The 13918-nt window shown below is 44.5% G+C and overlaps 1 protein-coding gene across 1 annotated transcript; it reads left to right on the forward strand.

Moving 5' to 3' along the window:
* The first annotated feature begins 2420 nt into the window (after positions 1 to 2420).
* On the forward strand, positions 2421 to 5466 carry LOC311515321 (uncharacterized protein). Its single transcript, XM_084618311.1, has 2 exons — positions 2421 to 2459; positions 4012 to 5466. The coding sequence occupies exon 2, from the start codon at positions 4021 to 4023 to the stop codon at positions 5254 to 5256; it is 1236 nt and encodes a 411-aa protein (XP_084474437.1). The 5' UTR covers positions 2421 to 2459; positions 4012 to 4020; the 3' UTR covers positions 5257 to 5466.
* The last annotated feature ends 8452 nt before the right edge of the window (positions 5467 to 13918 follow it).

Consider the following 13918-nt stretch of genomic DNA (forward strand, 5'->3'; position numbering starts at 1 on the left):
GTCACCCTAGCCTCAGGTTTCAATTCTGCAGGGTTAGTTCAGTCATTCGACAGAGGCACTTTTCATAAGTAAGATATTGCTGTTCTTGGCCAAAAAAAGTATTCTTTCATCCCTTTTTGTGCAGTATACTATGCACTATTTGGCAGGTAGTTTTCATCCCCAAAGTAAATGCAGTTGGTTTACATGTCTAGTTTGTGCAAAACTTCAGAATCCTTTGTGATGAAAAGTTCTGCTATATAAATGTACAATGTTTTAATTGTTATTTTTTATTTATTGTGACATCCTGTGGAAAGATGACATACAAGTGGTATTCCTTTTGATATTGATATTTCTCAGGTATTTATTGAAAACTTTGTTCAATTTGTTTTTTTAATCTTTCAGTTTAATATGTCATTGCATCAGGTCCTTGACAAAAGACACAGCATATTGTAGAAGATGTGAGATGTCATCATGGTCACCGTTAGATAAGGATGCAAAAAAAATTGAAACATGCAAATTCTCTGTACAACTGTAACTACAGAAAATAAAATAATATAAAATGCAAAGACAGAGAGGAGGATCTGATTTTGATCTGTCATTTCTAGTTTTTATATTACAACATACCACTAAAGCCCTGAACCTTCAAAACATTTATGCACATGCTTAACTTTACAACCATCCCACAATGTCTACTCATGGTAATAAAATTAACCTTGAGCATAAGGGTTTGAAGGATTGGAGCTTAACAAATTATTGCAGAAAGAGAGACTCCGAATTCACCTTACATGAGCTAAAGATACATCATTATATCAGCAATCAAATATATTTTAATCACTTACTCACTATACTGTTTTCATAGATACCAGTGTAAAATTATCTTAATCTTTCTTGGTACATTAAAAGTCATTCATGTTGAATCGATGGCCTAATAAAAAGGACATTTTGTCTTCAGTAAACAGATTTGACTTCCTTAAAACAATATTTTGACCTCTTTAAATCAATATTTCCATATGTTGCATAGCTGATCTGCAGTGTAATCTAGCTAGGCATCTCTCATGCATCTGTCACTGTGGCATGCAGGTGTCCATATCTAGGCTATATTTACTATTCCTGTGTTTGTGCTACTTTGTTTGTCCTGTGTTATGAAACTAGGGCTCCAGTGCTGCAAGCTTATATGCATGGGTGGACCTGTCAACTAGGGTTGCCAGCGTCCAGTTTTCGACCAGAAAGCCTGGTTGAAAGGGACCCTGGTGGCTCCAGTTGGCATTGCCAACTGAGCTGTTAAAGTCCAGTTGGCGGTGCAGCAGGGCCCCAGGGCTAACGCAGGTTCTGTGCCTGCCCTAGCTCCATGTGGCTCCTGGAAACGGCTGCCAGGTCCTTGCAGCCCCTAGGTGCTTGGGCAGCCGGGGGGCGCCGTGCACTGACCCCACCCCAATGGTCAGCTCCGCAGCTCCCATTGGTCGGGAGCCAGGAACTGCAGGCACGAGGGCAGCGTGCAGAGCCTCCCTGGCCACCCGTGCACCTATGGGCTGCAAGGACCTGGTGGCCCCTTCCTGGGAGCCACGGTAAGTGCTGCTGGGACCCCGTCCCCCAAACCCCTGCCCCAGCCTGGGGTCCCCTCCTGCACCCAAACTCCCTCTTGGAGCCCACACCCCATATGCCCCCCAACACACCAACCCCCTGCACCAGTTCTGGTCCTTGAGCCCCCTCCTGAAACTCAAACCCCTCACCTCCAGTCCCACCTCAGAGCCCATACCCCCAGCTGGAGCCCTCACCCACCCCCACACCACAACCCCCTGTCCCAGCCCGGAGCCCCGTCCTTAACCTGAAACTCCTCATCCCTGGCCGCACCTCAGAGCCCACACTCCCAGCCAGAGCCCTCAGCCCCCTCCCGCACCCCAATGCCCGTCCCAGTCTGGTGAAAGTGACTGAGGGTCGGGGAGAGAGAGCGACAGAGGGAGGGAGGATGCAGCAAGTGGGGGCGGAGCCTCAGGGCAGGGGTGGGGCCTCAGGGCGGTGGTGGAGCAGGGGGCAGGGCAAGGTGTTTGGGTTTGTGCCATTAGAAAGTTGGCAACCCTATTGTGCACCTGTACACAGCCCCCACAAAATAGGGTTCTGTGCAGGCCCAAGGTCCAGTCACAGGTATGAGTTTGCAAGAATGTCGTCCAAACATGCTTATAACAAAAGGCTGACTGCTAATCATGGCAAGGTGGGACAGATCCTTTATTGTTTTTCTACTTGACTAAAGTTTTTACAGAGCACCAATCACTGTAGTATCTAAACAGTGTTGTAAAATTTAGGTGTTTACAGTTTTCTTGTGTTTCGTCATCATCCTTTTTTTTTTTTTTTCTTCTGGGAAGTCTTACTCAATAAACAAATTAAGCCAACAAACATAAGTTAAGCAATGAAAGCTACAGTTTGTGAAATTAGTTTTGGTTACATTTCTCAGACTGCTGAAGGAACACACAGGAACATTTCAGGTTGAGTATATTGGCCATTTGCTTAGAACTATTTTGTTATAAACTGATATTAACTCGCTTTTGAACTTGTACAATGCTTATTTTGATTTGTCTAAAATTAGACACAAATGTACTCAGTTTTAGTTCTTTTATCCTGCTTATCTGTTGTCAACGAAATTGGGTGATTTTTTTCTTGTTTTCTTAAAGGTGACCTGCAAATTAAATTTTTTAAAATGGCATTGTACCCTTTTTATTACTGCTTTATGATCTAAGAAGCTCTGAAAGGTTTTTGGTTTTGCTTTGCTTATTTAAAAGGAAAAAAATCTTATTTCTTATCTTAGAAATATAAAGCTTGTCCTTACTATTTTTACTGGAGAACTGTTTGGAGAATCATAGAATTGTACAGGGAACTTTCGTATCCTTCAGTTGTAGATGTGTGTTTGAATATTTCACCAGCTGTTTGCCAGTTGTTTGAGTTAAATACATATTAAGAAAAACTTAAAAAAAAAGAAGTTATAGAAAAGTCTGGTTAAAAATTTCTTCTCAGTTGCTAATATTTCATTCTATTCTTCCTTGTGAGATCAATCTCACTAATTCTTCAGTCATCCAGAAAGTTTTCCAAGAAAAACAGAGTAGACAATACATGAATTTCTAATGTAAAAAAAAAAAAAAAAAGGGCAGAAAAAAACCAGCACTTAAAAATATCTTAGTCAACATTTTAGGCTTTTTTGATACATCATAAACAAGCACACACACAAAAAATATGGATGCAAACTTTTTCTTCGCCACTTTGTAAGTCACCTTTAAATTTTCAGAGAAAACACAGCACATCTCCTAAGTTGAAATTTAGTGGTTACATGTAGACAGGAGTCAGACTGTTAACTTTCATTTCATATTGTAGTCAATGCCTTTTGTACCTTGTCAAAATATGGGAATACTGCAAAATTCTGCCTCTGAGTTACATAATGGATCTCAGTTCTATGTCTCCTCTACATATACAGAAGTCCCATGGATGGCAATGAAAGTTATGCATACGTAGAGGGAAAGAAAAATATGGGAGTCAAAGAATATCATGAGAATGTAAAAGGGGTTGTCTACACAGTGTTTTTATATGGATATGTGAATTTAAAGCCATGTAGTTATGTGGGTATAAGGGCATGGCTACACTGGAAACTTCAAAGCGCTGTCACGGGAACGCTTCCACAGTGGCACATTGAAGTGTGAGTGTGGTCGTGTGCAAGCGCTGGGAGAGAGCTCCACGAGGGGATTACAGTAGCACCAGAGACTTTGGCCCCACTTTGGCATTTCAGCCAGGTGTGGCATGAGCCCTTAAGAATTCTGTGGTGGCAGGTTTAGCAGCACTGTCTGAAACATCCCTGATCAGGAACAGGTAAACACTAAATGCTGTCAAAGGGTGGTTTTAGTTACGGAAAATGACTGGCAATGTTGTTGAGATGTAGATGAAAAATCGTCACTATATAGCCTTATTTATTAGAAATAAAACCACACCCAAATGAAGGAGCTCACATTTATTGGTTGATTTGTTCCCTTTTCTCCTCTGTGTTCCCTGCAGGCTGTAATAATGATCCCTGTGCTATTTCTGCTGCTCTTTGGATATGTCTTTTCACTGCCAGACTGCCCCCAGAAGTGTTTATGTACCCCTTCTCTAATGGATTGCCGCTGTGCCAGTTTATATGAAGTTCCACATGGTATCGCTCAAAAAACAGAAACATTGATCTTGAACGACAACCATTTAACCCTCATTTCTCCAGGAGTGTTTCAGCACCTTCTCAATCTCACATTCCTTGGTTTAGCCAACAACAAGCTGTCACTTCAGAATGACTCTTTTGACAATATCAGCAAGAGCATCCTCTCTCTGGATCTCTCTGGGAACAATTTCACAGACTTGCCATCAAACTTGTTCAGGAACACAAAGAAACTGGTTTGGTTAAACTTAGCTGAAAACAGATTGGGTCTTCTGGACAGTACAATTTTCATCTCCTTAGAAAATCTCACCTATCTGGACCTCTCCAATAACAGGCTGAAGATGCTTGCATCCATGTTTGTGGGGCTTTCCCAGCTTGATACCTTAATGCTGGCTGGTAACCATCTCCCCACCATACCAGAGGGAGTTTTTGATCCCATTCATAACCTTAAGATCCTTGTTCTGTCCCACAATGAAATAAGTCATTTGCCTGAGAGTTTGTTTGACAAGCTGAAGAGTCTTAATGACTTGCTGCTAGATTATAATAATTTTACTGAGATATCACATGCTATATTCACAACCCTCGACAACCTAAAACATTTTTCAATTTCTAAAAATAAAATCCAAAGTATTCCACCTCTCTTGTTTGCTAGCAGGTTTACCTTAAGGAAACTTGACCTGTCTAGTAATTTACTCTCAGAGATGCCTTCTGACTTCGCTTCAGGGTTGGAGCAGCTGGAAGTTCTTAATTTATCTGCAAATTGTATTGGTAATGTTCCCAAAAATCTATTCATAAATAATACTAAACTAGAGTTTCTGCATTTGGACAAAACTTGTCTCCACACTCCACCCATTTTTTCAGGCCTTCAAAATCTGATTGAGTTAACTTTATGCTGTAATGGCATAAAAATCTTACCAAAAACATTCACTGACAGTATAGCTAATTTGGAACTTTTGGATCTCTCCATGAACAATATAAGAGAAATAGAGGATGATGCATTTAAGATGAACCATAATATCACAAAAGTAATTTTGACTGGGAATCCAGTTTGCACAACTGATCAATTTATGCATTACTCTTTTAAAGGACTAGGCTATAGCAGTAAAAATTAAAGGATTGTAAGAACTGTACTTCTGCGACCTTCAATAAAAGTCTAACATACATATGGCAAGAAGCATGATTATTTCTGAACTACAAAAGACCATCCTCTAACAGTACGAGCATTAATACATCATATGAACTCACTGCACTGTCTGGTAGTTTAATATAATAATGGATATGTGACATGGTACAAAATCCTTTTGGAATTTCACAGGTTAACTTTTTCAGGAGAAAGATATTGTGATAAGTATAGCAGCTGTGAAATTTATTATAATAATTTTTATATTTACATTTGTGTGCCTTTACTGTTTTATGTCTCCCCTACTTCTTACCAGATCATTAAACAATTGAGCTATGAGCATATATACCCACACATACATATATTTGAGGGACAATATGATGGTATGAGTTTGAGATGGCTACATTTCTCATGAGTGTTGAAGCCATAAGAATTAATCTGTTCATCTCAGAAAACCTTGACAAGACACTATTTACTTTGTTTATGACACAGTGCCTTCAATCCCTCCAACTAGGAAGCCAGATGCCTTAGTTACCACAGGGTACCAATTACCTCTACAGAGGTACATAGGTGCTTAAACCCCAGACTTAGTGGCTAAGTCCAACTTTTAGCCTCCATAAAGCTACAAAGTCCAGCTGGAGGAAGACATGTAAAAGGTACTTGCTGTGTAGCTTTTAGCTCAGGGATTAGAGCACTCACCTGGCATTGGGGAGACCCCAATTTAATTGCCCCCTCTGCCACAGGGGAAGCAAAGGCTCTAATCACAAAGCTATGGCAGAGCTCCCTCAGTCTCTCACACTGAAGCTAACTAAAGAGTAATTGGCACAGGGGAACTTAACCCTGGGCCTCCCATCTCCCACATGGGTGGCCTAATCACTGGGCTATGGAATTATTTGCAGTTGTGCTCTCTCTCTTTCTGTCTGGCCCAATGAGTGCTCCACTGTGGAAAAATGCTTAATAGTTGTCATAAATATAAAGGGAAGGGTAAACCCCTTTGAAATCCCTCCTGGCCAGGGGAAAGCTCCTCTCACCTGTAAAGGGTTAAGAAGCTAAAGGTAACCTCGCTGGCACCTGACCAAAATGACCAATGAGGAGACGAGATACTTTCAAAAGCTGGGAGGAGGGAGAGAAACAAAGGGTTTGTGTGTCTGTCTGTAGTCGTCTTGGCCGGGGACAGAACAGGAATGGAGTCTTAGAACTTTTAGTAAGTAATCTAGCTAGGTATGTGTTAGATTATGATTTCTTTAAATGGCTGAGAAAAGAATTGTGCTGAATAGAATAACTATTTCTGTCTGTGTATCTTTTTTGTAACTTAAGGTTTTGCCTAGAGGGGTTCTCTATGTTTTTGAATCTAATTACCCTGTAAGATATATACCATCCTGATTTTACAGGGGGGATTTCTTTATTTCTATTTACTTCTATTTTTTATTAAAAGTCTTCTTGTAAAACACTGAATGCTTTTTCATTGTTCTCAGATCCAAGGGTTTGGGTTTGTGGTCACCTATGCAAATTGGTGAGGCTTTTTATCCAACATTTCCCAGGAAAGGGGGGGTACAAGTGTTGGGAGGATTGTTCATTGTTCTTAAGATCCAAGGGTCTGGGTCTGTAGTCACCTAGGCAAATTGGTGAGGCTTTTTACCAAACCTTGTCCAGGAAGTGGGGTGCAGGGTTTTGGGAAGTATTTTGGGGGGAAGGACGCGTCCAAACAGCTCTTCCCCAGTAACCAGTATTAGTTTGGTGGTGGTAGCGGCCTGTCCAAGGGGTAATATTTTGTACCTTGGGGAAGTTTTGACCTAAGCTGGTAAAGATAAGCTTAGGAGGTTTTTCATGCAGGTCCCCACATCTGTACCCTAGAGTTCAGAGTGGGGGAGGAACCTTGACATGGTGGCACAGTGGTGGGATTAACCTGAAATCATTTTGAGATCCAGTTGAGATTTTTTGAACTAGAAATACAGATTTTAAAAAGGAATTTTTAGGAAGTCCAGAAGCAGCTTTGAAACTGAAAGCAGCTTGGTTTCTCTCTGCTTTGTGGCCAAGCAGAGACAAAAGGGGATTATCTTGTGAATTGCAGGTTTTCTTTGCCTGGAGGCAGGGTACTTAACTCCTGCAGGGAAATTCACAGTCTTCCAACCCAGAGGTTTTTTTTCTTTTCTTCCTAAAAGTAAATAGGGGGTGTGTGCTCTACCCATTTGCCTGGAGACAAAAGTGGCAGGGTTTTTTTAGGATTTTGATTTTTTTTTTTTGTTTTACAAGGAGCACAGGTTTGAAAAGAAATTTTTTTTTCTTTGGGCTGGGTAAGCAGGTTTCCAAGTAGTTGGAGGTTTTTTGCTTTAATTTGGGCCCAGAGCAGAGACAAGGGAATTGTCTTTTTCTGTAGGCTGACAATCACTATCAGAGAATAGGTATTCTATTCCAGCACAGCAAAATTTTACAGCCAAGTTTTGTTTGTTTATTCCTAAACCTCGGGTGTAAAGTTAGTTAAAAACAGAGAGGTTAGAATGGCCAAATCCTCAGCTCGACTACAGCTGGAATTAGCCAAATTTCAGGCTGAGGAAAAACAAAGGGAACATGAAAGACAGATAGAACTCATGCAGCTGAAGAAGGAACAAGAAAGGGAGGCAGAACAACACCAAGAGGCTGCCCACAAGAGGGAAATGGAGGCAAGGAAGCATGTGGAGGAGGAGAGGGAAAAAGAGAGGAAGCATGTGGAGGAGATGGAGAGGATAAAGGCCCAGCAGAATATACCAACAAACCCTAGCAATCCTTCTCCAGGTACCACTTCCCATCCCAGAAAGTTCCCCACCTACAAGGCAGGTGATGATACTGAGGCCTTCTTAGAAAACTTCGAAAGGGCCTGCCTTGGGTACAACATCTCTACTGACCAATACATGGTAGAGCTGAGGCCACAGCTCAGTGGACCCTTAGCTGGGGTGGCAGCTGAAATGCCTAAAGAACACATGAACAAGTATGAACTGTTTAAATCCAAGGCGAGAGTCAGAATGGGGATAACACCCGAGCAGTCTCGTCGGAGGTTCAGAGCCCTAAGGTGGAAACCAGACATGTCATTTACCCGACATGCCTACCACATTGTAAAACATTGGGATGCCTGGATATCAGGAGCAAGTGTTGAATCTCCAGTAAATTTGCCCTTCCTAATGCAAATGGAACAATTCTTAGAGGGTGTTCCTGAGGAAATAGAAAGATACATCCTAGATGGGAAACCCAAAACTGTAATTGAGGCAGGAGAGATTGGAGCCAGATGGGTGGAGGTGGCAGAGAAGAAGAAAACTGGTCGCAGTTGGAGCGGAGACCAGAAGGGACCACCCCAGACCACACCCTATTACCGGGGGCCGCCCAAAGCCCCACCTACCTTCCAAAGAACCCTCCAGACCCCTTATCGTCCCACCACCCCGTTCTCCAGCAACCCTCCTCGCCCCAGTGACCCGTCAGCTGGACGATGTTTTAAGTGTAACGAGCTGGGGCATGTAAAGGCCAACTGCCCGAAGAACCCCAACAGATTACAGTTCATTGCACCGGAATCACACCAGAGGTCCACAGGCCCAGATACCTCCCAGATACCCTTGGAGCGGAGGGAAACTGTGAGTGTGGGTGGGAAGAAGGTCACCGCGTGGAGGGACACCGGAGCACAAGTGTCAGCTATCCATGCTTCCTTAGTGGACCCCAATTTAATCAACCCAGAGATCCAAGTGACGATTCAACCCTTCAAGTCCAACTCTTTCAATTTGCCTACAGCCAAGTTGCCTGTCCAGTACAAGGGCTGGTCAGGAATGTGGACTTTTGCAGTCTATGATGATTATCCCATCCCCATGCTGTTGGGGGAAGACTTGGCCAATCATGTGAAGCAGGCCAAGAGGGTGGGAATGGTCACCCGCAACCAGGCTAAACAAGCCGTGAGGCCTAGCTCTGTTCCGGAAACTTCTATCAGGACCCAGTCAGAGGTGATGGACCTGGACCCCAGGCCAATGTCTGCAACAGCAGTAGTGGATCCAGTCCCAGAGACCCAGACGGAACCAGTCCCAGAACCGGAACCAGCCAAACAACCAACACCAGACCCCGTGTCAGCACTGAATCCAGTACTTGCAACCTCAACACCAGAGGGCCCCACCGAACCTGAACTGGCAGCAGCCGATAACCCTACACAAGAGGCTCAGCCGGAGCCTGAATCCCAACATAGTGCACCAGCGGAGAGCGGTTCACAGTCAACAGAAACAGCTCCATCCCCTATATCGCTTCCAGAGGGACCAAGCCTAGGTCCACAATCCCATGAGGAACTGATGTCTCCAGCATCAAGGGAACAGTTCCAGACCGAACAGGAAGCAGATGAAAGCCTCCAGAGAGCTTGGACGGCGGCACGGAGCAACCCACCGCCTCTCAGCTCTTCTAATCGATCCAGGTTTGTTGTAGAAAGAGGACTTTTATACAAGGAAACTCTTTCTGGGGGACACCAGGAAGACTGGCATCCTCAGAGACAGTTGGTAGTTCCAACTAAATACCGGGCCAAGCTCTTGAGCTTAGCCCATGATCACCCTAGTGGCCATGCTGGGGTGAACAGGACCAAAGACCGTTTGGGGGGGTCATTCCACTGGGAGGGAATGAGCAAGGATGTTTCTACCTATGTCCAGTCTTGTGAGGTGTGCCAAAGAGTGGGAAAACCCCAAGACCAGGTCAAAGCTCCTCTCCAGCCACTCCCCATCATTGAAGTTCCATTTCAGCGAGTAGCTGTGGATATTCTGGGTCCTTTTCCGAAAAAGACACCCAGAGGAAAGCAGTACATACTGACTTTCATGGATTTTGCCACCCGATGGCCGGAAGCAGTAGCTCTAAGCAACACCAGGGCTAAAAGTGTGTGCCAGGCCCTAGCAGACATTTTTGCCAGGGTAGGTTGGCCCTCCGACATCCTCACAGATGCAGGGACTAATTTCCTGGCAGGAACTATGAAAAACCTTTGGGAAGCTCATGGGGTAAATCACTTGGTTGCCACTCCTTACCATCATCAAACAAATGGCATGGTGGAGAAGTTTAATGGAACTTTGGGGGCCATGATACGTAAATTCGTAAATGAGCACTCCAATGATTGGGACCTAGTATTGCAGCAGTTGCTCTTTGCCTACAGAGCTGTACCACATCCCAGTTTAGGGTTTTCCCCATTTGAACTTGTATATGGCCGTGAGGTTAAGGGGCCATTGCAGTTGGTGAAGCAGCAATGGGAGGGATTTACACCTTCTCCAGGAACTAACATTCTGGACTTTGTAACCAACCTACAAACCACCCTCCGAACCTCTTTAGCCCTTGCTAGAGAAAACTTACAGGATGCTCAAAAAGAGCAAAAAGCCTGGTATGATAAACATGCCAGAGAGCGTTCCTTCAAAGTAGGAGACCAGGTCATGGTCTTAAAGGCGCTCCAGGCCCATAAAATGGAAGCATCGTGGGAAGGGCCATTCGTGGTCCAGGAGCGCCTGGGAGCTGTTAATTATCTCATAGCATTCCCCACCTCCAACCGAAAGCCTAAGGTGTATCATATTAATTCTCTAAAGCCCTTTTATTCCAGAGAATTAAAGGTTTGTCAGTTTACAGCCCAGGGAGGAGACGACGCTGAGTGGCCTGAAGGTGTCTACTACGAAGGGAAATGTGCTGGTGGTGTGGAAGAGGTGAACCTCTCCATGACCCTTGGGCATATGCAGCGACAGCAGATCCAGGAGCTGTGCACTAGCTACGCGCCAACGTTCTCAGCCACCCCAGGACTGACTGAACGGGCATACCACTCCATTGACACAGGTAATGCTCACCCAATTAGGGTCCAACCTTACCGGGTGTCTCCTCAAGCTAAAACTGCTATAGAACGGGAGATCCAGGATATGTTACAGATGGGTGTAATCCGCCCCTCTGAAAGTGCATGGGCATCTCCAGTGGTTCTAGTTCCCAAACCAGATGGGGAAATACGTTTTTGCGTGGACTACCGTAAGCTAAATGCTGTAACTCGCCCAGACAACTATCCCATGCCACGCACAGATGAACTATTAGAGAAACTGGGAAGGGCCCAGTTCATCTCTACCTTGGACTTAACCAAGGGGTACTGGCAGGTACCGCTAGATGAATCTGCCAAGGAAAGGTCAGCCTTCATCACACATCTCGGGCTGTATGAATTTAATGTACTCCCTTTCGGGCTGCGAAATGCACCCGCCACTTTCCAAAGACTTGTAGATGGTCTCCTAGCGGGATTAGGAGAATATGCAGTCGCCTACCTTGACGATGTGGCCATATTTTCGGATTCCTGGGCAGACCACCTGGAACATCTACAAAAAGTCCTTGAGCGCATAAGGGAGGCAGGACTAACTGTTAAGGCTAAGAAGTGTCAAATAGGCCTAAACAGAGTGACTTACCTTGGACACCAGGTGGGTCAAGGAACTATCAGCCCCCTACAGGCCAAAGTGGATGCTATCCAAAAGTGGCCTGTCCCAAAGTCAAAGAAACAGGTTCAATCCTTCTTAGGCTTGGCCGGTTATTACAGACGATTTGTACCGCACTACAGCCAAATCGCTGCCCCACTGACAGACCTAACCAAAAAGAAACAGCCAAATGCTGTTCAGTGGACCGGAAAGTGTCAGAAGGCCTTTAACAAGCTTAAAGCGACACTCATGTCTGACCCTGTACTAAGGGCCCCAGACTTTGACAAACCGTTCCTAGTAACCACAGATGCATCCGAGCGTGGTGTGGGAGCAGTTTTAATGCAGAAAGGACCTGATCAAGAATTCCACCCTGTAGTGTTTCTCAGCAAAAAACTGTCTGAGAGGGAAAGCAACTGGTCAGTCACTGAAAAAGAATGTTATGCCATTGTCTACGCTCTGGAAAAGCTACGCCCATATGTTTGGGGACGGCGTTTCCACCTGCAAACCGACCATGCTGCACTAAAGTGGCTTCACACCGTCAAAGAAACTAACAAAAAACTTCTTCGGTGGAGTTTAGCTCTCCAAGATTTTGATTTCGACATCCAACACATCTCAGGAGCTTCTAACAAAGTGGCTGATGCACTCTCCCGTGAAAGTTTCCCAGAATCAACTGGTTAAAATCGTCCTTGAGATGTGGAAAATATTGTTAGTCTTTATGTACTTGGTAGTATATTTAGAGATGCATGTGTCTTATTAACTCTGTTTTCCTAGAGCTCCAGGAAGAAATCCCAGCCAGTGTTTCACCCTAGCTGAGATTTGGGGGGCGTGTCATAAATATAAAGGGAAGGGTAAACCCCTTTGAAATCCCTCCTGGCCAGGGGAAAGCTCCTCTCACCTGTAAAGGGTTAAGAAGCTAAAGGTAACCTCGCTGGCACCTGACCAAAATGACCAATGAGGAGACAAGATACTTTCAAAAGCTGGGAGGAGGGAGAGAAACAAAGGGTTTGTGTGTCTGTCTGTAGTCGTCTTGGCCGGGGACAGAACAGGAATGGAGTCTTAGAACTTTTAGTAAGTAATCTAGCTAGGTATGTGTTAGATTATGATTTCTTTAAATGGCTGAGAAAAGAATTGTGCTGAATAGAATAACTATTTCTGTCTGTGTATCTTTTTTGTAACTTAAGGTTTTGCCTAGAGGGGTTCTCTATGTTTTTGAATCTAATTACCCTGTAAGATATATACCATCCTGATTTTACAGGGGGGATTTCTTTATTTCTATTTACTTCTATTTTTTATTAAAAGTCTTCTTGTAAAACACTGAATGCTTTTTCATTGTTCTCAGATCCAAGGGTTTGGGTTTGTGGTCACCTATGCAAATTGGTGAGGCTTTTTATCCAACATTTCCCAGGAAAGGGGGGGTACAAGTGTTGGGAGGATTGTTCATTGTTCTTAAGATCCAAGGGTCTGGGTCTGTAGTCACCTAGGCAAATTGGTGAGGCTTTTTACCAAACCTTGTCCAGGAAGTGGGGTGCAGGGTTTTGGGAAGTATTTTGGGGGGAAGGACGCGTCCAAACAGCTCTTCCCCAGTAACCAGTATTAGTTTGGTGGTGGTAGCGGCCTGTCCAAGGGGTAATATTTTGTACCTTGGGGAAGTTTTGACCTAAGCTGGTAAAGATAAGCTTAGGAGGTTTTTCATGCAGGTCCCCACATCTGTACCCTAGAGTTCAGAGTGGGGGAGGAACCTTGACAATAGTCATTGGGATAGAAAGTGAGATCATGAGAGACAATGACTCTGATTGGTAGCCTGGTAGGTAGGGTACTCACCTGGGACATGGGAAACCTTCAATCTCTCTTTCATTATTTAGCCACAGTGGAACAGCTTTAACAGGAGAGATTGAGGGAGCCCCATATCAAATATCCTATAGTTGGGTGGATGGAGTATGTACCTGAGAGGTGGGAGGCCCCTGTTCAAATCTTCCCCCATCCTCTGACAGGCTGGGGGTGGGGAGATTGAAATTAGACTTGGCACATCCCAGGTGAGTGCTCTAACCACTGGGCTAAGAGCATATTTGGCACCTGACTCTTGAGTTTGGGGAGGCTGGGCACGGGTGCCGAAAGCTCCGTAGAAGTGTGTGTGTGTGGGGGGGGGGCGTGACCCACTTGTGGCTCCGTCCTGAGGCCCCACCCTTGCTCAGCTTCCTCCCCCTGGGGCCCTGCTCTCGCTCAGTCTCTTCCCCGAAGGCCCTGCCC

Source organism: Lepidochelys olivacea (genome assembly GCF_965140295.1).
Source record: "Lepidochelys olivacea isolate rLepOli2 genome assembly, chromosome: 2".
NCBI classification, from domain to species: domain Eukaryota; kingdom Metazoa; phylum Chordata; order Testudines; family Cheloniidae; genus Lepidochelys; species Lepidochelys olivacea.